Raw genomic sequence first — 24,520 nt, 5'->3', positions numbered from 1 at the left:
GAGGAACTGGTGGCCAGAGCTTTTGTAGGCTTGAGTCTACTTCCTCAGGTGCATTTGAGGGAGTGGGACTGACCCAAGAGCAGTCTGTGTGTGAGAATGCCCATAGAAATGCAGTGTTTTGTGGGTGTGGAGATAAGGTGACATCTTGGACTTCAGAACATAAAGACTACAAAGGAAGACTAGAAGGAGAAACAGCAGATGTGGAGAATATCAACAAAAGTGCAGTCCATCAGCAGTGGGTTGAGGAGAGACAATGGTTTCCTGGCACACAACACACATGGTAACACCAACTAAACCCCCAGCCTCATGGAGTCTGTCTTGGCCAGTTGGCTCCCACAATACCTCCCAATGCCCATTTGTATGGTATCTTCTCATCTTGGCTTTAGGCAGCATCCTTCCTCCTGCCTTCATCCCCCAATGACCATCCTTGCTGCCCCATCTCCAAACCCACAAAGATTTGCATTCTTATGGACATTCCCACACACAGACTACTATATAGGTCTATCCCCTGGGCTTTCCACTCCACCAAATGCATCTGAGGAAGGAGACTCAGGAAGCTACCACCATCTTTCTCTCAGTCTCAAAGATGCTGCAATATCCTTCTCTGTTCAGATTTTCCAGACTCACATGGCTATGTCTTGTGAACTTGGGAGGCTGAGACCAACAACCTGAACAAAGGCAGGCCACACGAATGTGCAAGGCTGGGTCTCTCTTCTGCTCCCTGCCTTGCTCTCTCCCTCTCTGGCCTTGAGCCTTCTTTCTCAGTGACCATGGCTCCCCTTCTTTCCTTCCCAGAACCCCCCAGACCTGGCGAGTGCCCAAACCCAACCCTCCCTGGACTTCCGCGTCCCATCCAGTCCTACTGCCTGGAAGACAAGCCCTGCCCGGGAGAAGAGAAGTGCTGTCGCGTTGGGAATATCATGAAATGCATCCTCCCTTTTGGAGGTAGGTTTGTATCTCCCTCTCCTAGATGCCAGGAAGGGATGGGTGGCCATTCATGGGAAGCCTCTTTCATCAGAGGCTTGCCTTGCTTTTGCTGGGATGGCCAAAGCCCAGATCAAGAGGGCTTCCAGCACCAGCTCCATCCCTGGAGTTTGCAAGGCGTCATTGTGTCCTGGGTGGCCTTCTGACTGACCGTTCCCTCTTCCCTTGTGCAAACTGTTTCTTTGCAAACATCACAGCAAACAGCAACAGCAAATGAGAGGAAATCTCTTAGTAACTGAGCAAGTCTCCATCAGAACACACTGATACACCCCACTGAACAAATTGTTACTTGCTCTGACACTTGTCATTTGTGGACATTTTTGCAAAAGCATCCTGAAGGTTTGTTTGTATAGCATCTTGGACACAATACACACAAAACAGCAACCAGATTTGTGTCCTAGATAGGTCATGCCGACCATAACTGCTTTTGGCATGTTGCTCCATGCCATCCATCTATCTCAAGCTGCTGCCAGGTCCCAGAAGGCAATTGCTGTGGCTACTAAATGGCCATAAAATGGAGGACAGGGACAGGCAAGAAAGGAGGAGGAGGGATTATATGTAAGTGTTGTCCAAGCAGGTAGAGATGCCTCTAAGCCCCTTACCTCAATAGAGATACACATGTGCTCATAAATCACATGCATGTTAAAAGCATGTATGTGTCACCAACAGGATCCCTTTCTGACAACAGCATCCAACCCCATAGTTTGCAAACATTAATCCTGGCTGGCATTCCAATTAATGGTTCTTCCTCCCCTCCTGGAAACTGTTGCTTTCAATAATCTCAGGAAATGAGAAGCATGTCCTAATGGTTGAACCAGTTGTACTGAGACACCTCAAGTTGTCACTTGTTCTGAGGTTTTTGGCATGTGGAAACACATCAGTCAGTTTTGTTTTGTTTTAATTGGGAAGGGGTTGTACAGCATTTTGCACAAGATACAGTTGGCCATTGATATCTGTTGGGGTTTGGTTACAGAACCCCCCATGGATACCAACATCCATGGATGCTCAAGTACCACTAAATACAATGGCATAGTAAAATGGTGTCCCTTTATAAAAATGGCAAAATCAAGGTTTGATTTTTATTTTATTTTATGTTTGATATTTTCAAGCCATTGATGGTTGAACCCATGGATAAAAAGTCTGTAGTTTTGGAAGGCTGGCTGTATTTGGATATCAAGATTTTTTAAAAAACAGAAATGACAAAGAATGGGAAGCAAGAACAGCAAAGTAAAGTTAGGCAAAACAGCAGTTGGGAAGGGGGAAATGAACTATATTATGCTAATGTACAAGAAAAAAATAACCATAGACTTGAACCTCTGCTCCTTGGTCATGGTTTTGCCATGTGTTTTGCCATGCCCTTTGTGGTGATCACGATGAGGCAGATTCCTCCCTTGGAGGGGTCAATGCCACCCTCAGTCCCAGCCCAGGAGTTGAGTGGATGGTGTCTATCCTTGGCCTTATGGCACCCCTGTCTGCCCTTTTCCTTTTCAGTGCATCATGGCTACTGTCCCAGGAACGAAGCTGATGAGAATGCCATAAACAGCTGTTCTTGGGACACTGACTGTGCCTTGGACAAGAAATGTTGCCTCAGCGAAGGATCTCAAAGGTGCATCAAACCTTTGCCAGGTAAGGGTCCGTTGCCAGGACCTCTGCCAGCTAAACCTCTAAAACAAGAGCCTGCATGTGTGCCAGGTGTTCATAAGGGGCAATGGTGCCATACTTCACACACAGGCACTCCCCCTTGGTCTGATCCATTAGGAGGGTGCAGGGGATACGGATGGCACCAGGTGATGCCTCAGAGAGGATTGTCACTCAGTGCACTGATGGGAAGGTGGCAAGGATCTCTGTGGGTACCTTTCCTTCTCTACCCTGAGCTTGATAGGATCCTTCAGACCACTTTTTATCTAAAGCACTCATTACCGCCACCTGATGACCAACTTCTCTCATGTTAGCAACACATTTGGACATTGCTGAGGAAATCCACTGGCACTTCCCTTGCCAACCGTAGGAAAGAACCTGGCCAAGCTAAGGCACATGGGAAAAAAGGAGTGCAAGAGAGACAGACTACCTGAAAGAAAAGCCTTATTCTAAATACGGGACTTCTATAGCAAACATCTGTCACTACATGAAGGACCAACCTGCCTTCCAAACAAAGATAGAAAGCTTAGTGGTCAAGATGCCAGTTCTGACCATTGGACGGCTGGCAGTTCAAGGCCCAAGTGTTGCTTGATGGGGCAAGCTTTTGTCACTAGTCCCAGCTTCTGCAAACCTAGCAGTTCAAAAGCATGTTGATAAATAGGTACCACTTCAGTGGGAAGGTAAACAGCATTCTGTGCAGCCATACTAGCCACATGACCACTGGAGCCATCTTCGCACCACGCTGGCTCTTTGGCTTAGAAGCGGAGATGAACACTATCTCCTACAGCCTGTTACGACTAGACATTATTGTCATGGGAAAACCATTACTTTTACCTTTATCAGTTACAGAGCAAAGTCAATTCCCTCCATTCCCTCCTTATCAAACTTCTCCCCCTTGTGACCCCGTTATCACAGAAGGGGTGCCAACATTCAAGGTGTTGTGGCTTTGCTGGGTGGCCAGGTAAAAGGAGTCTCTGCCCTCTCTTACCTGGCCAGCATCTTCTCCTTCTCCAGATGTACAATGGCAGTGCAAAGGCAGGTGGACTCTCTCCATTGACCTGCCTGTGTGTGCACTGCCCGATTGAGCTGCCATGGGATTCTTTGGCAGCAGCGGCAGCAATATGGCAGCTCACCTCAGGCACATCTACCTGAGAGCTGCCCAGTCAAATTGTCAGTATGCAGGCAGGTGGGTGGCAAGAGGACTCCCCTCGCCTCTCTGCAAGAGTGCTGCTCAGTTGAGCTGCCGGGCTCCTTCTGCCTCTGAAGGAAGAAGGAGAGGCAGCCCACCCTCCTCAAACTAGAGGGACTCACCACCCCTCCCTCCCTCCTAAGTGCCCCCCCCCCCAGGCAGGCCCCATTGAATATACAGTGGGCCCTCCCTATACGCAGGGAATCCATACAGGACCCCCCTCCTGCATATGGGGAAAAACACATATGCTCAAACCCCATTTGTTTCAGTGGGGGAGCGCACATGCCATTCTGTTTCCAGCAGCTTAACCATCTACATTAGGTTAAAGCCGCGTATGATGCAGGTGTGCTGTATTCAAATTTATTTAAAGAATTTGCTTACATGAGGGTGAAACCATATGTGTAAAATTTACATGTATGTTGAGTTTGGTATTGCATTTGTTAAAGCAACTGGCTGGTGTGAGCATAGCTATGTGTGAAACCGTATGTGTAAAATGTACACATGTGTTGAGTTAGGCATTGAATTTATTTCAATGAAACTGTTCTAATTTGGATAATATCCTCTCCACGTGTGTGTATGTGTCTGTTGTGTACCTTCAAGTCATTTCTGATTTATGGTGAACCCCCAGGTGAAAGTATCATGGGGTTTTCTTGGCAAGATTTGGTCAGAGGAAGTGTTTGGATTTGTTCAGTTTGCCATTGCTTTCTTCTGATGTTGAGTGTGACTTGCCCAAGATCACTCAGTGGGTGCCCTTTCCTTATAAAATGCTAAAAATATGAATATACATGAATGTGCAAATGAAAATGTGTGCACTAAACCACATATTTTTATTCATATACTACATTGAGGGGGGGGGGATGTGATGTCCACATGCCAATGAAAACACGGTCACAAGGGGGAAGAGTTTGAAAACCATTGCACTGGGTCAATGGCCAGCTGGGTGTCTGTGGCCAAAGTCTAATGTGCCAACTGTGTAGCCCAGAACTGTGTGCCATGGCCTTATCATAGGTCACCATAGCCCCTGAGAGGGAACCATCCAATTCTGGAGGTCTGGGCTGTGTGCCAGGACCTTGGTCCTGAGGGTCAGTTGCCTCCACTTGCCTTGCCTGCTCTTCCTCCAAATGATTATGTTCTAACTCTTTGCAGAAAGGAATGGCTCCTTGTATTTCCTTGCTCCCATTAATCCTTTTCCTTTCCTCCAGCAAATCCTGGCCTTTGTCCCAAGAAAGTCCTTCCGCCGGTGTTGACTCCATGCAAAGACAAGTGCAGGGACGACCGGTCTTGCCCTAAAGGTCAGAAGTGCTGCTTCATCGACTGTGGCCTGAAGTGTGTCCCTCCAGAGAGCCATCACAGGGGAGATCACATGGAGCTGGATCTTTTGGGGGATGTTTTCTCGCTGGAGGAAGATCATGGAGGTGAGTCTGAAGGGAAGAGCATTTCATTAAGAGGAGCAGAGAAATGGTTTTGCCTGGCCCACATCTCTGGCACAGTGCTGCTGGACCAAAGGAATCCTTTGGAGAGTTGGCTGTTCTCTTTCAGTTTCTGTGTGTCAACTGCTCTTGAGTCAGCTTCAACTCATGGCAACCCTGTGAATGAGACACCTCCAAGACCCACTATCCTCCACTGCTCTCTTAGGTATTGTAGCTCCCAGAATCCCAGACTATTGGCCAATATGGCTGAGGCTTCTGGGAGCTGAAGTCCAAAATCTTAAAAGGCACAGTTTGGGAACCACTGATCTAGCATGTGGCCTTCCTTTCTTTCTGCTGCCTTCTAACTTTCCCAGCATCATTGTCCTTTCCAATGAGTTTTGCCTTCTCATGATGTGGCCAAAGTAGGACAGCCTCAGTTTAGTCATTATGGCTTCTCGGAGTACGTCAGGCTTGAGCTATTCAAGGACCCATATGTTTGTCTTTTGGGCCATCCACTGTATCCTCAGCACCCTTCTCCAACTGTTGTTGTTGTTGTTAACTGTCCTCATGTTGGCCCCACTTCATGGAGACCCTGAGACCTCCTGTCCTCAGCCTCTCTGCTTAGGTCCTGCAAACTCATTCCCATTGCATCCTCGAGTGAGTCTATCCATTGGCATGTGTTCTTTCTCTCTTTCTGCTGCCTTCTACCTTTCCCAGCATCACTGTCTTTTCTGATGAGCCCTTCCTTCTCATGATGTGGCCGAAGCACAACAGCCTCAGTTTAACCTTCTTGGCTTCTAGGGAGAGTACAGGCTTGATCTGTTCAAGGACCCATATTGATTGATTGATTGATTGATTGACTGGTTGGTTTTGTCTTCTTGGCTGTCCATGGTATTCTCCTCCAGCATCACATCTCAAATGAGCTGATTTTTTTCTTATCCATTTTTTGCACTGTCCGGCTCAAGTACTTAAACAGGGCTATCATAGCATCCCTTAACCTTTTGTTTTCCAGGCTAAACATCCCCAGCTCCCTAAGTCTCTCCTTATAAGGGTTCCAGACCATCATGGCTTCCAGACTGTTCACCATTTTAGTCACCTTCCTTTGGACACACTTCAGTTTCTCAAAATACTTCTTGAATTTTGGTGCCCAGAACTGGACACAGTATTATTCCATGTGAGGTCTGACCAAAGCAGAACAGAGTGGCAGTATTACTTCCTTTGATTTAGACACAATACTTCTATTGATGCAGACTAGAATGACATTGGCCTTTTTAGCTGCTGCATCACACTGTTGACTTCAAACTCCCCTATTCCCAGCTTTCCATCTCCACCTGTGGTCCTTCCTAAGAGCCTTTTCCTTCTCTTCCAGATGTCTGCCTCCTTCCTTCCGACCAAGGAGACTGCGATGCACGCTTTCCCCGATTCTTCTTCAACTCGACCTCTGGGAAGTGTGAGAAGTTCATTTATGGCGGATGTGGAGGAAATGCAAACAACTTTGTGACAAAGGAGAAATGTCTCCGGGTCTGCGCAGGAGAAGGTGAGGGGCAGAAGGGAACAGGGTTGCCCTGGCTCTGGGCTGCTTTGGTAGGGAAGGGGACTCAAGGGATTAGTATGTCTCTGGCTGATGTCTTCGATTGGTCATAGCAAGGACAAGGACAAGCACTCACACCACCACAATGAACTGCAGCATGGGAGAAACATCTTCATTCCTTCTAAGCAGGAACCTTGAGGAGCCACTTGTCTCCTTCCCAGTAGCTGTCAAAATGGTCTTTTCTCTCCAGAGTCTAGTAAAAAAAAGTCTTCTGTATTACAAACAGTAAAGCTTTATTCCAGAAAAACCAGAGTTGTCAGCAGGAAGGCATCTTCAGACAGAAGTGCCATCATCATTAAGGCTTCATCTTAATTCATTTCCTGTTTAAAACATACCAACCCTCTCTACTATATTAGACTTGTTTGTCCAGCCCCCCGATAATGTCCATCTCTGCTTTCTATTTCCCAGAAGCAAACCCTGAGAAAATTCCTCCTGCAGATATCTACACATTGCTGCACCAGGCAACAAGCATCCCCTTGGACCCCTACCAATTGTTTACACTAGTATTACGCCTGCCATCATCCTCATCATGTCCCAACACACTCATAACAGTCACACAATTTGTCTACCTATCTAAAGCACTGAGCACCCAGATGAACATGCTTGTAGATTACATTACAACAATATGCATCTTATGACAAAATATGACACCTTTTCCTTCCTTCTTCCAGATGTCTGCCTCCTTCCTTCTGACCAAGGAGACTGTGACGCCCACATTCCCCGCTTCTTCTACAACTCAGCCTCTGGGGAGTGTGAGAAGTTCATTTACGGTGGATGTGGAGGAAATGAGAACAACTTTTTGAACAAAGAGGAATGTCTCCAAGTCTGCTCAGGGAAAGGTGAGGGGCAGGAGGGAAGCCTTGGGTGAGGGGTCCTTGGTCAGGGAAGGGGATGGGAGAAAGAATTGGAGTCAGAGAGAGATAGACGTCCAGCCAGACATTGCTTCTCGGCTGGAAATGGTGGCATGGTCATTGCAAGGACTTGAGCCAGCACTCCCACCCTCAGTATGAACAGTAGTACTTCATGCCTCATGTTTCTAAGTCGCAGAGTATGGGGAACATTGCCACTCCTTCTAGCCATGAACGTTGATGAAATAAATGATGGGGTCCCTCTACACTTTTCTTTCAACTCAGTACAAAACCTTCTTGTTGTTGTCACTGTTGTCATCGTCTTGCTTGGGTTTCACCATAACCTTGTGAGGCAGTGAAACAGCAACCCAAACAAATCAGCACAATAGGGGTTATCATTATGACTTTTCACTACACAAACATGTTAAACAGTGGGCCCTCAGTATCAGCTGGGGTTTGGTTCCAGGATCCCTCATAGATACCAAAATTCGGGGATGTTCAAGTCCCATTAAATAGAGTGGCGTAGTAAAATGGCATCCCTTATATAAAATGACAAAATCAAGGTTTGCTTTTTGGAATTTAAATTTTAAAAAATTCCAAGCTCCGAGAGGTTGAATCCGTGGGTGAAGGATTTGTGGACATGGAGGACCAACCGTACAATCTCAGCCTCTATCTTTCACCCAGTGACCTGGTCTGTTCCCAACATCCCATGAATCTGCATTTTTGCATGCAGATGTTCAGCATCTGGGCCCTCTTTTTTCCTTCACTTTTGTGAGTGCTTCTCTCTTTTTTTTGGCAGGACAGTCCCCTGAAGATCAAATCATTCAATAGTATCTTTACATGAATACTGTACATGAATATGGGACTCCAGCCAGCCACACAGCCTTACCCTAATATCACTGTGGGCTCTGACACCCCTTCTCTATGGAGTGGTTTCTAGGATCACCTGCACAACTTAAAATAAAGACAGGAATTTGCCTGTGCATCCTCTGAGTGTGATTCTTGAGTTGTATCAATAAATGCCATGCTTCTGACAGAGCAACCCAAGAAACCTCCTGCATTGGTTTCAACCAAACTGGAGCCTGTGCATATCAACATGGAAGGGCATGGTCCAGGAAGGGAGAGGGAAATAGCGGATGTGAACAACTGGCTCCGCAGATGGTGCCGCCAGGAACGATTTGGATTCTTTGATCATGGGCTGCGGTTCCATGAGGAGGGACTTCTTGCAACAGACGGGTTGCATCTCACGCCAGTTGCAAGAAATGTTTTTGCCAACAGTCTCAAGAACTTGATCAGGAGAGCTTTAAACTGAGTTCGGAGGGGAAGGGAGACAATATTAAGGAAGGCGAAAGGGATGGCGAAAATAGTCATACTGACATTGTCAGAACTCCAAAGCAATCACTAATCAATATTCACATCCACTTTAGTTACTGTTCATATTGTTGTGTGTAATTGCTTTAGCTGTAGTCCTGCCTGCTTAGCTGGGGGATGGGGGTGCTAGCTAGCTGGTGCTTGGGAATGCTTGTAACAGAGGGTTGGAATGCATTGTTTAATTAGCTGGAGACATCTGTGAGGCTTCTTCAAGGTCAGGTTGGTTAGCTGGCCTGGGAAGCAAAGGGGGAGGAATTGGAGAGTAAAAAAGGTGGGGGCTGGTGCTTTTAGCTTAGCGTTTGAGGTTTGGCTTTTAGATTTCACTGAAAAGTTTGTCTAAGTCACATCTGCCTGTATTCCTAATAAACTTCACTGCTTTTAAGCAAGTTGCTGTTGTGGGTTTCTGGTGGAAGTTGCTGGATCTTACAGACATAGAGGAAACAAGGCAAACAGTGCAAGGACCCAACAGTGGGAGGCAAAAAAACTTGCACAGGCAGCAAGTAAAAGGGAACCATGGTCTGCGATGTCTCTACACTAATGCACAGAGCATGGGAAATAAGCAAGATGAACTCGAACTCCTAGTACAACAAAGCAAATATGATATAATAGGCATCACTGAAACCTGGTGGGATGAGTCTCATGATTGGAATCTGGAAATAGAGGGGTATAACCTTATTAAGAGCAATAGGCCAAACAGCAAATTCCTCACTTGCCTCGGAGACAATTTCATGGTCCAAAAGGTGGAAGAGGCAACAAGGGGGTCAGCTATTTTAGATCTGATCCTAACCAACAAGGATGACTTGGTTAATGGGGTGCAAGTGGTGGGATCCTTAGGTGGAAGTGACCATGTTCTCCTGGAGTTTGTAATACAGTGGAAAGGAGAAGCCAGGCAGAGTCAGACACGCATCCTAGACTTTAGGAGAGCGGATTTCAGTAAACTTAGAGAAGTACTGAGGGTGATCCCTGGTCAGAAATACTAAAAGAGATGTTTAGGTTTTCCCAATATTGTCAATCTTTCTTTATATCTTTCCATAATTGTTCGTAGTTATTCAGAAATTCTGATGGGATTCCAGATTCATGGCTCAAGCTCTTCTTGAGTTGGGCTACCAGAATATTCCTGTGGAATCCCACCATATCTGAGAACAAATGATTGACACACGTCCATTTTGCCTTCCAGAGAAAGAAGGAGTGTGGCGCTCCATCGTTCTTCTGGGCGAACCCGACGATTGCTTCACCCGCTGCTCCAAGAAGAAATCCTATCCAAGCTGGTGGAAGTTCTGCCAAATCCACTGCGCAGTGGCCTGCGTTGAACCACAGCCTGGTAAAGATAATTCTGCAACGTTAGGAGGAACTTCTTGACAGTGGAAGACGCTGCCTTGGAGTCTCCTTCTTCGGAGGTCTTTCAGCAGAGGCTGGGTGGCCATCTGTCACAGGGAGGGCTTGGATGGTGACTTTCTGCAAGGCAAAATGGGGTTGGACTGGATGGCCTTTTGAGGGATCTTCCAACTCTGTAATTCTATGATCAAGAGTTTAGAGATGCCATTGGAGATGATAGACATGTCCTGTGCAGTCCAGCACTACTAACTCTTTGGGAAGTATTTTAGGATCAGGACATTCCTTTTTCTTTTCATTAAGCCACATCAAACGACGGATGACTTTGGATCCATAGACCCCAATGTGGGCAATATAGGCCAAGGGAAAAGGGTTTCATCAATTGGTACTTTAAGTAACAGCTTGTGATGTGTGTCGACTATGAGGCTGCTAAGTATTTGTTAGCATGGCTCATGGATCATGAAGGACAGCCACATGGGATCAGCTCAATCCAGCATGGAAAGAACCAATTCTTCTCATCCTCCAAACATCCCTCTTCCCATCCTACCCCATATATCCAAATTCCTAGCCAGCTTGTATGACCATTTCACTATCTCAGGGTATATCTACACTGTAGAAATACAGCTTGCCCGCCCCGTAGGCAGGCTTCCCATACGCGGACTGAGATCACAGGGACAGGAAGCCCCATTTAGAGGAATGGCACGTGCAACTTAACATGCCCAGGAACTCAACTCATTCATCTAAATGGGGCATGAGCATGCGCAGAATTCACTTCACGCTCTGGAAAGAATCCCCATCTAAACCAAGGACCTATTGTGATGCACTTTGGATCATTTTTATTGTCCATAATTCAAATAAAACACCACTGTCCATCACACACAATGTCTGTATACAAATGACATTATAGAAGTTTCTTCCCTTCCCTTTCTTCCCCCTCATCCCTCCTTCTTTCTTAGCTTCAACCTTGGGTTCACTTTCCTTAGCTGCTATCTTATTATATATTCTTCCCTTCATAACAAATTTCAAACCTTTCCATCTCTTCATAAATGAATATTTCCCCCTATTACTCAGATTACCGTATAATCTTACTCACTCTTACGTTACCAATTGCTTTACCGGTTGCTAATTCTGGATAGGCATTGTCTGTGTTATTGTCTTATTTCTTATACATAATTCCTTTAATTACATTATTTTCTATAGTCTATAGATTGTAGAAATAATGCAGTTTGATACCAGTTGAAGTGCTCTAGCCCCATCCTATGGAATCCTGGGATTTGCAGTTTTACAAGGTCTTTAATCTTCTCTTCAAAGAATGCTGGTGTCTCTACAGATCCCAGGATTCCCTAAGGTGCAGCCATGGCAATTAAAGGGGATGACCTTATGGCCTGTCGTCCCTGGGCTTTCCACTCCACCAAATGCATCTGAGGAAGTGGGCTCAAGTCTAGGAAAGCTCATGCTACCCGCTTTTCTCTTTCAGTGAGTCTTAAAGGTGCTTCGAAATCCCTTTGCATGCGATCTCCCACCCGCCCTGCTGCTCTCCCTTGCCTCCTGAAAGGACTTGTCTTGTTTCTCCTAGACCACTGCCTCCTTCCTCCGAACCCAGGAGACTGTCGAGACCAATACCCTCGGTTCTTCTACAACCCGGCCGCTCGGAGGTGTCAGAAATTCGTTTACAACGGATGCGGAGGAAACAAGAACAACTTTCACACGAGGGAAGATTGCCTCCGGGTCTGTGCCCACGTTGGTGAGGAGGAGCAGAAGAGAGAAGGGTGGCCCTGGATCTGTCCCAGTGGAAGACACTGGTGCCTCAATGGAGGGTGTGGGGTCTCCTCCTTTGGAGGCTGGTTTTAAGCAGAGGCTGATGGCCATCTGTCCCAGGGAGGTTTTGATGGTGTCTTCCTGCATGGCAGAAGGGGGCTGGACTGGATGGCCCTTCTTGGGGTCTCTTCCAACTCTAGGATGCTATGATTCTATGATTCTATGATTCTATGGAAGTGGATAGGTGAGCAAGAGACTGCAGCAAATGTCCTATTTCAAAGAAAGCTTGGCGTTCAGCCAGACAGCATCACTCAAGATGACACCTTCTGAGATACCAAAAACATCTAGGGGTATCTGTTGGCCATATAGCAAATGCTATAACATTAGGGTTGCCATAACCCGGCTGCAATCGGGATTTTCCTGGTTTTGGCGGCCCTGAGCCCCTCCCGTCCCGGGTGCCGCCAAAAACCGGGACAACCCCAGTTGCAGCCAGGTTGCCACGGCCCACGGGACCTCACTGCCCTCCTCCTCCTCGGGGAGGTGGGGAGGAAGAGGAAGGCAGTGAGGCCTGGGGTGGAGGAGGCGAAGGTGGAGGCGATGCCTCCCCGCGCAGGCGTGCCACCCACCTCCTCCTCCACCCCCTCTCCCCCAGGCCATGCAGCCACGTGGAGGAGGTGGAGGCAGTGCCTCCTGCGCACAGCCACGCCACCTCCCCCTGCCTCCCCACCACCTTCCCCGCACGCCCACGCTACGTTCCCCAGCATCCCCGTGCCACCCACCTCCTCCTCCTTCACCCCTCCATTCCACGCCATGTGGAGGAGGCGAAGGTGGAGGCAGTGAGCCTCCTGCGCGCGGCCGCACCATCCTCCCTGCCTTGTGTGCAACCGCGCCACCCACCTCTTCCTCCTCCTCCTCCAGCCCAGGCCACGCAGCGAATGGAGGAGGAGGAGGAGGGGGGGAGAGGAAAAGGAGGAGGGGGAGAAGGAGGCCAGAGGCCTCAAGGTGGGTTTTGGGGGGGGTGCTTTTAATGCTAAAAAGTCTCCCTTGTTTTGACAGTGATAGTATGGTGGTGGTGATGATGATGATGATATGAGTCAGCTTGAGAGGCATGCATGCACTGTTTCTGAAGCCGAGAGAGTGTGACTTTCCAAAGTGCCTTTTCTGTGTGTTTTTGGTTCTTTAATGGTGATACTGATATCAGAAAGCCTCTGAGGCAAGGCCAATGTAAGTTGCTGTGATTTTTACAAACTCATGTGCAGTGAAGAAAAACCAAAGTCCCTTGACACACACTTCTGAGAAGTACACTTGGTGCTAGAACTGTGAAACCACCATGACATGTTGAATATGCATAGCCATGTTAAACCATGCTAAGTGTTAAACCGAAGGGGTTTGGCTATGGAATAAGCCTCTGAAATATGCAAGAGGCCACGTTAAGTAAAGCCATGTTTAATGCCCAAATGTGCTGTCGTGTGTGTGTTTTGGAATGGAGGTTGGGGGTGTTTGGCCAGAAAGGGAAGTCCATTTCTGCCATCTGTCTAGGAATAATGCCCAAATGTCCTCCATTTTGATCATGTCTAAGAAACATGCATTTAGATTAACATTTTTTAAAAAATCATCAAATTTTTTTCGTGTGTCCTCCATTTAAAAAAATGTGTCCTACATTTGTCCCAGTTTGGAGGTCCTGACTTATGGCAACCCTATATAACATCCAAATAACGATACCTTTATTGGAACAACGAAAATGCATAATTGCATGTTGCAAGCTTACCTTCGGGTTTAAAGTCGAAGGCTTTCATGGCCGGCATCCATAGTTTTTTGTGGGTTTTTCGGGCTATATGGCCATGTTCCAGAAGAGTTTCTTTCTGACGTTTCCTTCAGAGTTTATCATACTGGGGAGATCCTGAAGAAAAATGGGATTTAAAAAAGAGATTTAGATTTAAAGAAAACTTGCAAATGCAGGAAGTTCCAAAAGTAAAAAGCTGCCAGTTTTCTCTACCTTAAAGTTCAGTTTAACTTCGCTTTATTTCACTTTGGGGTCATTTTGTGTGATAAACTTCCCATATTTGCAGGGGAGGGGGATTATTATTTATATCTAGTTTAAATCCCGTTTTTCTTTGGGATCTCCTTGTGTGATAAACTCCGAAGTCACGTTGAGCTCTGTTAAGGACAAAACTGAATTCTTCACAACACCAATCCCAATAGACGGTGCCTTGTTTTTTCCTGTTTGTTGGATTGTTTGTTTTTAAGAAAACAAGTCAATTGCAAATCAAACTCGATTCCTTGCTTTGTCTTGCTGGGATCTCACAGCGACCTTGCATGCATCTACACTGCAGAAATAATGCAGTTTGATACCACTTTAAGTGCTGCAGCTCCAGAATCCTGGAGTCTGTAGTTTAACAAGGCCCTTAGCGTTCTTTGTCAAAGCATCGCAAAATTGCAAATCCCAGGATTATGTAGAATGGAGCCTTGGCAGTTAAAGGCTGCATCCACACTGGAGAAATAACCCAGTTTGGCACCGCTGTAACTGTCCTGCCTTAAGGCTATGGAATTCTGGGAGTTGTAGTTTGTTGTGGGCCCAGAGTGGAGCAGCGGTACAATGCAGACGCATCCCTTATAAGAACCAGCAACCCAAACCAGGCCAGGCAAAAGAGGCTTTTTCTGGCTGGGTCTCCCTGTGTCACCCTTTGCAACCTGCATTTCTCTTTCTGGCTCTGGCCTTGCACCTTCCTGCTGTCTCTGCTTTGGTAAGTAATAACCATGGCTCTCCTTCTTTCCTGCCCAGCACCTCGCAAACCTGGCATGTGCCCAAGCAAACCACTTCATGAAATCCCACGCAGCGGCCAGGCCTATTGCATGGATGACTCAGCCTGCCCAGGAGACGAGAAATGCTGCCAAATTGGAAACATCACAAAATGTGTCCTTCCTCTTGAAGGTATGCCTGTGCCCCTTTCTGTCCCGATGATGATGATGATGATGATGATGATGATGATGATGATGATGATATTTATGTTGCTCTTGCATTTGCCCACTTCAGGATTCAAAGTGGATTACAGCAAATTAAAAAAGGCATAGGGCTCAAACAGACAGGCCAAAATAAAGCTGCTTCAGGTCATTTTGGAGGTATGCGGTTTAAATGATGCATGCGTCCTAAGAGACCGGAAGCTACACCAAAGCCACAATCCAATCTGAAGGACTGGAACATGGCTTTGGCGCAGCTTCTGGACTCTTAAGATGCATGCATCATTTAAACAGCATATCTCCAAAGGGACCCGAAACAGCTTTATTTTGGGCTGTCTGTTCAGGCCCATAATAAAAATGCACAAAACAATTCCTAATGGCAAAAGTATGTGGTCAAGAGGGAACAGAAATGGTTTTTTGTGGGGGTTTTGGGGCTATGTGGCCATGTTCTAGAAGAGCTTCTTCCTGATGTTTCGCCAGCATCTGTGGCTGGCATCTTCAGAGAATGCTTTGCCTGGAAAAAGTTGTGTGTGTGTATATATATGTACACATACACACACATACTGTGTGAGCCTGGGAATGCAGGAGTGCTTTGCATGTGTCTTGTTCTGTGCTGGGAGGCTAATGCAAACGAGGATTCGTGTCTGCTAATTGGGGATCATTATCTGCTGGGAAAGCCCCTGACTCTGAGTGGTTTCCCATTTGCATTTGCTGAGTCCTCATTTTGCTATTCCTCAGGACTGGGAGACAAATTTTATTCACTTTCAGGGTTTCTTCTTTCCAGTTGAAATTGTCCAGGTGTTTGTAGATCTCAATGGCTTCCCTCTGCATCCTGACCTGATAGTTGTTGGCATGGTCCCGAATTTCAGTCTTTTCATTTTATGCCCAGGATGATTTGTGGCATGTTCTGCCAATGCTGATTTTTCTGGCTGGCCCAGTCTGCAGTGTCTCTCGTGTTCCTTGATCCTTGTTTGCACACTGCATTTGGGGGTCCCTATGGACTTGTCCACAGCTGCATGGTATGCGCTAAACTCTTCCTGCGGCTGTGAGAGGGTCTCTCTGGTCCTTGGCTGAGCCAAGCATTGGCTAGATTTTCTTCATCGGTTTGTAAACCATTTGCAGGTTGTGCTTCCTCCCCACTTTGCCTATTCTGCCTGTGACTCCTTGGATGTATGGTAGAAATACCTTCCCTTTGAGGGGCTGCTTGTCTTCATCCTCTGGGTTTTCCTGGGCCTGGCAGCCCTTCTGAGGTCTGAGCTGGAATAACCATTGGCCTTTTGAGCCTGGTCCAAGTCCTTCAGTTCATCTTCCAAGAAATGGGGTTCGCAGATGCGTTTTGCCCAGTCTACCAGTGTTTTGATTGTGCTTCTTTTTTGTCCTGGGTGATGGTTGGAGTTCTTGTGCAGCTATCAGTCTGTATGTGTGGGTTTCAGTATACTGTGTGACCCAAGCGTTGGTTCGGTTTGCGGATGACAAGGACATCCAAAAATGGCAGTGTTCCTCCTTTTCTTTTTCCATAGTGAATTGGTTGTTGGGGTGGATGTTGTTCAGATGGTTCAGGAATACAGCCAGGCCTTCTTCTCCATGGCTCCAGATGGTGAAAGTGTCATCCATGTATCAGAACCAAGTTGTGGGCTTTTACGCTGCTGTTTCCAGGGCTTGCTTTTCAAAGTGTTCCATGTAAAAGTTTGCTATCACCGGGCTTAGAGGGCTCCCCATTGCTACCCCATCTCTCTGTTGGTCCCACTGGAAATAGCTTGTGGGGAGGCAATGTTTGAACAGGGCTGTGATGTCTTCTGGAAAAATCTGTTGGATGAGTGTCATGGAGTCCATTATGGGGACTTTGGTGAACAGGGAGATCACATCAAAGCTGATTAAGATGTCTCCGGATTTTAGTTCAAGGCTACTGATTTTTCCTATGAAATGAGCTGAGTCCTTGATGTAGTGGGAGGTCTGCCCTATGTGGGTTTGTAATTGTGTGGCCAGAAACTTGGCCAAGTCGTATGTGGGGGATTCAATAGCACTCACTATGGATTCCATTCCACTCTGACCCATAGTGAGTGATACTGAGATAACAAGGATTTAATAGAGATGACAAGGATTTTTTTCTGGCTTAGCCCATGCACAGCTGTGTAGTTTTCCCCTCAGCTATAAACCCCACAGAAGCTCTTGGGAGACTGTGTTGCTTTCTAGATCTGATGCCTCTTCTTCCGTTTCCTCAGATTCTTCATGAGGGATGAAGAACAGGAAGCTTTGTATTACATTCGCTTTTGGCTTTACGGTGACCGCATCTGTCCCTTTCTCTAGCAACGCATCCTGGCTACTGTCCCAGCAACAGAAGTGCCACAGCCTCCTCACTACGCTGTTTTTGGGACACCGACTGCGCCTCAGACGAGAAGTGTTGCCCCAGCCAAGAACACAAAAGGTGCACCAAAGCTGTGCCAGGTAAAGTCTCTTTGGGAGAATTGGATCCAAGGACCCACAGCATCTTCCTCATGCCACATTGCCAGGGCCTCAGCCATCCAAGCCTCCAAAATTGGGATTTTCCATGGCCCAGAAGGCATACAGAAAGGGCACCATCTTCTCCCCTAGGCCCATTTGTGGGCTCAGTCTTGGCCTCACTCCCAGAGAATCTTTATTCTGGACAGCAAGGAAAACTGGTTAGATGAATGACCAGCTGTGGGCCAGTGAACAATATCTAATATACCAAAGAGCCCTGATGGCGCATTGGTTAAATGCCAGTATTGCAGCCACTCACTCACAAACCACAAGGTTGTGAGTTCAATCCCAGCAAAGGGCTCAGGGTCATCTCAGCCTGGCATCCTTCCGTAGGTCACTAAAATGAGTCTCAGATTGTTGGGGGGCAATTAGCTTACACTTTGTAAACCTCTCAAAGACTGCTTAGTGTGGTATGAAGTGGTATATAAATGAAGCTGCTATTGCTATTGCTACCGGAGAGGGTGGTATAGAACTGGATGTCAGTCTGACCCTATTGCCAGTGTTTTATCAGGAGCAAAAATCCCCAAGCTCCCAAGAAAGGGCTGGCGCATGAAGCCCCTAGTGCCCAGGGGGCATTGTCCATTTCCACCTCTTGCACCACTTGCTCTTCCTGCGGAGGGTTATGTGACCATGCATGTATTCCACACCCATCCTTTCATTCTGTTCTAGCTACACCTGGCTCTTGCCCAAAGAAATGTCTCCCATGGTTGTTTACAAGGTGCGCAAATAAGTGCAAGGATGACCGGTCTTGCCCTGACGGGTACAAATGCTGTTTCTTCGAATGTGGCCTGAGGTGTGTGCCCCCGCAATATCCTCCCGCTGGACAGCAGATGGAGCTGGACCAGGACCAGGCTCTTCTTGTGCCAGAGATGGACCTTGGAGGTGAGTTTTGGCTTGGAGGGCAACTGCGGGGGGGGGGGGGGTCTTGCTTGATCCATTGCCCTCTGCCATGTTGCAGTTAGGCCAAGGGGATCTTGATGAAGAGATAGCTGTCCTCTTGAGGTCTGTAGCCACTCCTTATTCTTTGAACATTTTTAAAAGTGGAACTAGACACCCTTCAATTGACTCCAGGTTGCCTTCCACCTTTGCTTCCTCTGAGCAGAAAACATTATGGCTATAATTCTGTTAGTCATATACTCACGTGTTACACAGAGAGATCTTTAGCACCTTTGCATCTAAACGAAAGAATGAAGTTGGCAGCATGAGCTTTCATAGACGTCAGTCTACTTCCTCAGATGCTTTTGGTGGAGATGTTATGCCTTGATATGAAAATCAATCTCAACACAGGAACAAGGTTTTAAAAATTGAATCCATGTCAAAACTTCTCAAAGAACACCAAATTGAATGGCTTTTCTTTTCATTCTTCAGGCAGTTGGACTAGCAGAACATACTTGTGCAATCCAACCACCAAGACTCAGAGAGCTTTCTGTAACTCTGAGAATAACTCATTGATATGTATCTGTATGCGTTCCAGAGAGAGAAGACACATGCCCACTTGCATCTGTTCTGGATGAACCCGATCCTTGTCTCCACCTCTTTTCTTTACAAACCCGATGTCCAAGAAAGTGGAGGTACTGCCAAATTGACTACGGGGTCCCTGGCCTTGAGCTGCAGCCGGGTAAGAGATGTTTTGGTGTGCCTTCGAGTCATTTCACATTTATAGCAAGTCTATTCCGGTACTGAAAGAACCAGTTCTTCCCATCTACTAGGCATTTTCTATCCATTCTTGAATGACGCTACTGCTGGGGTTTGGTTCCAGAAACATCTCGGATCCCAAGTCCCATTTTATACAATGGCATAGTAAAAAGGTGTCTCTTATATAAAATGGCAAAATCAAGGTTTGGTTTTTGGAATTTATGCATCCAGTCAAGCAGTGGATAGCTGAATCTGTGGATAATGAATCCATGGGTATGGAGGGCTGAGTGTACTGTCATTCCTGCCCCACATCCACCGGTTCCCCTTCCCACTCCCCCAACCGCCCCAAAGGCACCTTCAGTCTCTTCTGGCAGCCTCATCCAGACAATTTTAAACTGTGAATTTAGATGCTGAATTATAAAAATATAGACTGTTTTAAATTGCATTATTACTAAACAAAAATAATGACCACAAAGAACTTACACACATTCAAACTAGACAATGAGGAAATTGAAATAGTAAAAGAGTTCTCATACCTGGGATCAAAGATTGATAGAAATGGGGGCTGCAATCAGGAAATCAGAAGAAGATTAAGAATGGGGAGAGCAACTATGAAAGAACTAGAAAAGATCCTAAAATGCAAGGATATGCAACTGGGCACAAAAGTTAGACTCATACAAGCCATTGTATTCCCTATTATTGCCATGGATGGATGTGAGAGCTGAACAGTTAAGAAAGAAGATAGGAAGAAAATCAATGCATTTGAGATGATGTGGGGCTGGAGAAGAGGGCAGAGGATCCCATGGACAGCAGCCCAAAGGACAAACCAAGGGGTCCTGGAACAGATCAAGCCAGAAAGATCCCTAGAAGCCAAGATCACAAGACTTAGACTGTCATACTTTGGACACATCATGAGAAGGCATGGATCACTGGAAAAGGCCATGATGTTAGGAAAGGTGGAGAGAAGTAGGAAAGAGAGGAAGGCCACATGCCAGATGGATAGATTTAATTAAAGAGACCACAAATATAATAATAAGAAGAAATAATAAACTGTTTATTTATAGCCCGCTTTTCCTGGGAGATCAAAGCGGGTTACAACAGAGTACTACACAATGTACAATTTACAAACAGTATTCATATAAAAACCACAACAATACATCAGATTACTTAAAAACAGAATAAAAAGTCACAAGATAAACCCAAACAAACTAGCATAAAGTGCTGGTGCAGCGGGGAGAGAGCAGATCTCATAGCATCTGGGGGAAAGCCTGTTGGAAGAGGAAGGTCTTCAGCTTCTTCCTGAACAGGTCAAGGGAGGTAACCGAGCGGAGCTCACCGGGAAGAGAGTTCCAAAGCTGCGAGGCTGAGCTAGAAAATGCCCTCAGTGCAGTCACGGAATATCTCGAGTCAGGAACGCTCAAGAGTTGCTTCCCGGCCGACCTGAGAGCGCGGGGCGGATTATATGGGGAGAGGCAGTCCTCCAAGTACCCTGGGCCCAAGCCATTTAGGGCTTTATAGGTAATAACCAACACCTTGTATTGCGCCCGGAAGCGAATGGGCAGCCAATGCGGATCGTATAGGACAGGCATTATATGGCTGGTCCTGGAACATCCAGTGACCAGTCTTGCTGCCATATTCTGCACCAATTGAAGCTTCTGGGTTTGGTACAAGGGTTGCCCCATGTAGAGCGCATTACAGAAATCCAATCGAGAGGTTACCAGAGCATGTACCACCGTCTCAAGGTCCCCCCGGCCCAGGAAGGGTCGCAGCTGGCGTATCAGCCAAAGCTGGTAACAGGTGCTCCCGACTGTCACATCCACCTGAGATGTAAGGTGGAGCGACGAGTCCAGGAGCACCCCCAGACTGCGAACAGAGTCCTTCACGGGGAGCGTGACCCCATTCAGGACAGGTGGACAAATCTCCATTCCTGGGCCAGGGGAGCCTATCACGAGTACTTCCATTTTCTCTGGATTCAAGCTGAGTCTGTTTTCCCTCATCCAGCCCATTACTGACTCCAGACAGGTGTCTAGAGGAGAGATGCCATCCCTGGTCACTGCATCAGTTGGAGTTTGCAGGAGTTGGGCAGAGCAGAAAAAGACTGGGGCGCTGGAGATGTCTCACCCATAGGGTTGCCATGGATCAATATTGACACGAAGGCAGTTAACTACTACTATTATTATTATTGCTATTATTATCAGAGGCAGACCTATCTCCCACCCACCCACACACCCACCCTGCTGGTCTCCATTGCTTCCTGAAAAGACTGTTCTTGTGTCTTCTAGATTATTGCCTCCTTCGTCCTGAACGTGGAAACTGTCACAGAGAAGTCACTCGGTTCTTTTACGACTCAGTCACTCGGAAGTGCAAGAAATTCATTTATAGTGGATGTGGAGCAAACGAGAACAACTTTCTGACAAGTACAGAATGCCTCCGGGTCTGCGAAGGTGCCGGTGAGTGGCCAAACGCAGTGGGTCTGGACGAGTGAGGACTAGGAGATTATCGCACCGGCTGTTTTCCCCATAACCTATGAGTTAGAGACTGACAAAAGTCCCATTCATCAGATGTCTGGCCAGAAGTTAAGCAGCATTTGAACTGGGGTGTTTTCTCCAGTCACTGACCCCACTGTAACTGGGGAGATTATAGTGCAGCTTTCCCCGCCAATCTGGGCATGGGCTGAGACCCTGTATAAATGGATGTTATTGCACAGATCCATGCCCAGACTGGAGGCATCTTTTGTACCTGATTGGGACTTCTCCCATACTTAGCAATGATCGGAAAAGTATTGTTTTTTGGGAGAAGTCCCAAGAGTGGAGTCTGTGACTGGGGAAAACACCCCAGTTCAAAGGCTGCTTAACCTTTGGCCAGACATCTGATGAATGGGACTTTTGGCAGTTTCTAATTCAGAGGTTATGGTTCCCATGAGCCCTGCAATGGATGCAAGCTGCAGGAAAAGAGATTCCACCTCAACATTAGGAGGAATTTCCTGACAGTAAGGGCTGTTCAACAGTGGAACAAACTCCCTCGGAGTGTAGTGGAGTCTCCCTTCTTGGAGGTCTTCAAACGGAGGCTGGATGGCCATCTGTCGGGGATGCTTTGATCTGGATTTCCTGCATGGCAGAATGGGGTTGGACTGGATCAGGGCCCTTGCGGTCTCTTCCAACTCTATGATTCTATGATTCTGATTTATAGAGGATATCCTATACAGTCCTTCTTCCATTCTTGCAGTCTTCAGACTTGCGTCCCTCGCTTATGTGCAAGGGATGAACGGAGGGGGGAAGAATAGGGCATGTGCCCATGTGCCCCCATTCTCCATGCCCCTGCACCCCCAATGGGGCTTGAATATAAGCGAAGCTCCATTTTCATGAGGGGGTCCAGAACAGATCCCTACTGAAAAAGGAAGAGTGACTGTATTTGGGAGGAGGTTGATCTCTGGTCCTATATCAGACCATATCAGCTATAGGATGTCCCAAATCCTATATTTTTGAAATGTTGAGAGTGGATTCAAATACTTATCAGAAAGGAGACTGTAGTCAATAAATCAAAAGAAGACAAAGATTAGGAAGGGCAGCCATGAAAGAACTGGACAAGATCACAAAGTGTAAAGATATAACTCTGAACACCAAAGTGAGGATAGTCCAAGTCATTGTGTCCCCCATCACCAAGTACGGATGTGAGAACTGGACAGTGAAGAAAGTGAATAGGAAGAAAATCAACTAATTCGAGGTGTAGGGCTGGAGAATACCATGGACAGAAGATAAAGAGATGGGTTCTAGAATAGATCAAGCTGGAACTCTTTATGGAAGCCAAGATGACAAAACCGAGGCTGTTATACTTCGGCCACAACATGAAGAAAAATGAATAATTAGAAAGGGCAATGATGCTCAGAAAGGTGGAAGGTAGTAGAAAGAGAAGAAAACCACATGCCAGATGGTTAAATTCAATCAAGGAAGACATGGGCCTCGATGTGCAGGACCTGAGCAGAGAGACAGAGGACAGGGGAGCTTGGAGTGCCTCATCCACAGGGTCACCATGTATCGACTTAAGGGTAGTTAACAACAACATCATCTCATATCTTTGAAGTGTTGAGAGTGAGCATCAGCTGCACTCCTAACAACCCCGGAGTATCTGGTGTGCAACAATTAGGTCTAATGTACCAATGGTGCTACCTTTCCTTCCACTTGCCAGCCAACCAGACAACGCAGCCACAAATCATGCCTCACATGCCAATCACTTCAGTTACCTTCTTGAGCCATGAAGGCATGAAGAGCAGGCCTCACAGCATTCCCTGGCCCAGGCTTGCCCACCTTCTCACTTCACTGGCAGAGTGCCCAAAACTGAAGCGGAGAGCATAGAAGCTATCAAATGGTTAAATGGGGTCTTCAAAGCAAGCTGTCATATATACATGTGGTTGCATTATAAGAAATGTGCATGTATAGATGAGCAGCAGCCTGTCATCTGTCGGTTACTCATCTCGTCTGCATTTTTCTGCAAATACAAGCCACACCATGCTCCTTTGGGTGTCTGCTTAGGTGTGTGCATGGCAGTCCATTGTGCAATGCAAGCAGATACAATTAGTTTAGTTGACACACTAACTATAAGGCAAACATGCCTAAGAAAAAGGTATAAGCAACCAGAAGTTCACAGTTTGAAGCCAACAGCAGTCTGTCTTAGTAAATTGAAGCAGTTTGGCACCATTTTGACTGCCATAACTCTGTTCTGGGATTTGTGCTTGGCCGAGGCTCCAGGCCTCTTTGACAAGTCAGGCTGAATACCTTGCCAAACTAGAAATCCCAGAATGTGAGGCACCAGCAGTCTTTGGCAGAGAAGGCTGAAGACCATGCAAAATCCCAGGATTCAATAGAATGGTGTTACAGCACTTAAAGCAGTGTCAAACTGCATTATTTATATAGTGCAGATGCACCTAAGTCCTGAATTGTGAATAGCCTTCCAAAACTGTGGTTTTCAAAGACTTTCTCACAACAGGAAGAATGTTGCTAAAATTACTTGTTGCTTCCATCAAGAAGAAACATAGTAAAGAATTTACGTCCCTATTGCAATAACAGAAATAGACAAAAGCTGCATCTGCACAAATAATCCAGTTTGACGCCACTTTAAGTGCTCATGCTATAGAATTCTGAGAACTATAGTTTTGTGAGACATTTAGCTTTCTTTGTCAGAGAGCTCTGGCACCACAACAAACTACACCTGGCTTCTCTCTCTGTTTTGGGGGATAGTGACTATGTCTCCCCTCCTTCCTTCCTTCCTTCCTTCCTTCCTTCCTTCCTTCCTTCCTTCCTTCCTTCCTTCC

At 46.6% G+C, this 24,520-nt stretch overlaps 1 protein-coding gene across 1 annotated transcript in view; it reads left to right on the top strand.

The window, feature by feature from the left end:
* Nucleotides 1-24,520, top strand: part of LOC121928082 (papilin-like) — a 97,672-nt gene that overhangs the window by 55,236 nt on the left and 17,916 nt on the right. Inside the window, exons 11-21 of the mRNA XM_042462328.1 lie at nt 796-945; nt 2,476-2,610; nt 5,014-5,226; nt 6,590-6,757; nt 7,483-7,650; nt 11,939-12,106; nt 14,903-15,052; nt 17,386-17,523; nt 18,247-18,459; nt 19,052-19,195; nt 21,495-21,662. Of these exons, the coding sequence (XP_042318262.1) occupies nt 796-945; nt 2,476-2,610; nt 5,014-5,226; nt 6,590-6,757; nt 7,483-7,650; nt 11,939-12,106; nt 14,903-15,052; nt 17,386-17,523; nt 18,247-18,459; nt 19,052-19,195; nt 21,495-21,662 (1,815 nt within the window). The remainder of the gene's footprint in view (nt 1-795; nt 946-2,475; nt 2,611-5,013; nt 5,227-6,589; nt 6,758-7,482; nt 7,651-11,938; nt 12,107-14,902; nt 15,053-17,385; nt 17,524-18,246; nt 18,460-19,051; nt 19,196-21,494; nt 21,663-24,520) is intronic.

The sequence above is a fragment of the Sceloporus undulatus genome, chromosome 4, assembly GCF_019175285.1.
Source record: "Sceloporus undulatus isolate JIND9_A2432 ecotype Alabama chromosome 4, SceUnd_v1.1, whole genome shotgun sequence".
Taxonomy (NCBI): Eukaryota; Metazoa; Chordata; class Lepidosauria; order Squamata; family Phrynosomatidae; genus Sceloporus; species Sceloporus undulatus.
The sequence above is the reverse complement of the archived record's forward strand: the minus strand, read 5'-3'. Positions and strand labels throughout refer to the sequence as shown.